The sequence below is a fragment of the Lactuca serriola genome, chromosome 7, assembly GCF_051521515.1.
Source record: "Lactuca serriola cultivar US96UC23 chromosome 7, Lser_US96UC23_V15, whole genome shotgun sequence".
Classification (NCBI taxonomy): domain Eukaryota; kingdom Viridiplantae; phylum Streptophyta; class Magnoliopsida; order Asterales; family Asteraceae; genus Lactuca; species Lactuca serriola.
In genome coordinates this window covers 135,371,271-135,374,100 of record NC_136414.1, presented here as the reverse complement: position 1 = coordinate 135,374,100, position 2,830 = coordinate 135,371,271, and the positions used below count along the sequence as shown (strand labels likewise).

Sequence of the window (2,830 nt, the reverse complement as noted above, 5' to 3'; positions counted from 1 at the left end):
CATTGAATGTCATAAGTTCTAAAAATCCTGAAGTTCATATTATATGATATCTAATTAAGATCATCCAATAAATGAACTTTCATCTTACCTAAGAGGTATTAGATAGATAAATCTAACAATTCATATCTAATCATATATTTATGAGAAATTAAATATTCTCGTACTTTTTGTTCCTACAAATCTTGTTACCAAATTAAATGATGACATGTGTCAAATTTAATGTGTATTTAATGATATTTTAATTTACTGAAATCACAGGTATCATCATTTAATTGAATAAAAGGATTTGTAGGAATAAAGATAGAAGGATATTTAATTTCTCTTTATTTAATGTAAATGGATGAGCAATGTGCTCGCTTGAGCAACAAATAAGAAAATCCAGAAAACTTCATTATAAAAAATTAAACGTGGAAACGTATGAACAATAAGAAAGTAAAAGTTGATAAGCTGATTTACTAATCATACCAAACGCATCCTCATTTTCCATGAACATCAATACTCTCGGCATTTGAACATGAAATCAACGTGGGTTTGTAATTACGTCATATAAAATCATAGAAACGGATGACGTGTCGACACGTAGGATTTGACCGTACAGATCTTATCTTTATCCATAGTAGACAGTTCACTCCACTTACATTTCTTCTATAAATCGCTGAGCTTTCTCAACAAGCCCAACGACAACAACTACTACAACTCCGAAAATCAAAACCAATTTGCTTTTTGGGTCAGTGTCAACACTAATGGCGAAACATATTGTTAATGGTGGAAAAGAGATAATTGAGGAGGACGCATTATTTGCTTCATCATCTTCATTGCAGAAGATGCCTCTTTTATCTCTAAATCACGTCTCCTTCATCTGCAAATCCGTTCGTAAATCCGTCAAGTTTTACAGTGACGTCCTGGGTTTCGTTCTTATTAGACGTCCTTCCTCCTTTGACTTCGAAGGTGCTTGGTGAGTATTATCTCTTCCGTAAATATGATTCCTGTTTTTAGTTCATTTCATGCATGGATCTAGTAGAAGTTTCTGATACATTTAAGTGGATCAATTGAAATGCATGATAAGTCATAGTTTGAAATGTAAATCTTTATAAAAACCCTTGAATGCTCAAATAATGTTGATGATGTGATTAAGGTTGTTCAACGATGGGATTGGAATACATTTGTTAGAAGTGGAGACGACTCCTACAAAAATAACAGCGATCAATCCAAAAGACAACCACATTTCGTTTCAGTGCACAGATATGGATATCATAATCAAGAAACTTGAGGGATTGGGTATCAAGTATGTGACAGCGGTGGTGAAAGAAGGTGGTGTGGAGGTGAACCAGTTATTCTTCCATGATCCAGATGGTTACATGATTGAGATCTGCAACTGCCATGTTCTTCCTGTACTTCCCATCACCTCATGCCCCCTCAAGAAGCTCCCAGCAGCTTCAAAGATCAAAAATGGCGAATCCTCCTTCTATGGTACTTTCAAAAACCTCACAATAAACACTTCTCTATTGTTTGATATATATTTGTTAATACCGGTAAAACCTTGTTTGTATATATATGACATCTAATTTGAATTCGGCATATTATTAAAAATGCAGAGAAAATTAGCTCCAAGAATTACAATTGTGAAGAAGATGAAGTGTTGATGATGGACAACTTTTTAATAGACATGATGGGTATCTCCTTGTAAGATCAAACCAAATCAAATTAATTAAAGGGTGAGTTGGATTTGAGGAAGAAATTTTGTATCGTTTGCCGAATGTTTCTTTAGAAATTGAGAGTTATCAATTTAATATTTGTGTATGTAATTGTGTAATATATATGGTGGAAGAAGAAACACAAACCCTTCTGTAAAAATTGCATTTGTTTTCTTCGAATCAAATACGTAAGTAAATGTTAATGTATATATTTTTTTTTATCACACCTATTTAAGTCATTGATATAAATATGCTATGCCTGTTGGACTTGTTTTTCTCCTTTGGTGAACTATATTATATACATTTGATTAATTAATCGTTAGGTTTGAGCGATCGATTATTGTTTCTATATTATACAATCATCATAGATCATGTAGTCCCCCATCCATTAATTATTTGTTTTGATTATTACAATATTAAATGATATCATAACCACTCTAATAAATGAAAGATACATTTCAGAACTAACAAGAAGACAAACAGTGTTGACGATTGAGTGTACGTTGAATAGAAATATGGCTCCTGGTGGGGAATATTGTGTTGGTTTATGATAATCTTAAAAAACTTCTGTCGTCTCTTCCGTTTTTTATTTTTTATAGATTAGCTATTTTTTTCCGAGAATGTTAAAAATTTAAAAATATTACTTCTAGCAATGTATGAATAGACTTGTCAGTATCTTTGAAAATAGGGTTTACGCATTCTAGGGGTATGCATGGTTGGTTTTGGCTTAAAACCGAACCCAAGCCGATAGCAAAACCAATGCATTCGGGTTTGGTTACACCTAGTTTCAGCAACTAACTATTATGCATGCATTTAGGTACTAAATGAAGTTTCTCATTTTGTTTTATGGTTCCCCCTCACCGTATTCCCAGTTGCCATGCCTTCACACAGCACCTATATGGCATGTGTTATAAACGATATAGTTTCATACATGTGTTAGAAACGATAGAGATTCATATGTTTTTTTAGTTAATATGAAAAACATATGATTAATTACCCTTAAACCCTTCAGCTTCCATCGATTTTGTTCTTAACCTTCAACCATAAAAAGTCCCGATCTCTCCAAAGTCTAGGGATGTAAACCGGCCTGAACCGGACCAGAACTGGAAGAATTGAAAACCGGTTAAGGAACAAAG

The 2,830-nt window shown here is 33.2% G+C and overlaps 1 protein-coding gene across 1 annotated transcript; it reads left to right on the top strand.

Annotated features, from left to right (window-relative positions):
• The first annotated feature begins 664 nt into the window (after nucleotides 1-664).
• Nucleotides 665-1,918, top strand: LOC145063549 (glyoxylase I 4-like). Its single transcript, XM_079011144.1, has 3 exons — nucleotides 665-955; nucleotides 1,136-1,470; nucleotides 1,596-1,918. Exons 1-3 carry the CDS (start codon nucleotides 744-746, stop codon nucleotides 1,685-1,687), a joined length of 639 nt encoding a protein of 212 aa, XP_078867270.1. The 5' UTR covers nucleotides 665-743; the 3' UTR covers nucleotides 1,688-1,918.
• Nucleotides 1,919-2,830: the final 912 nt, after the last annotated feature.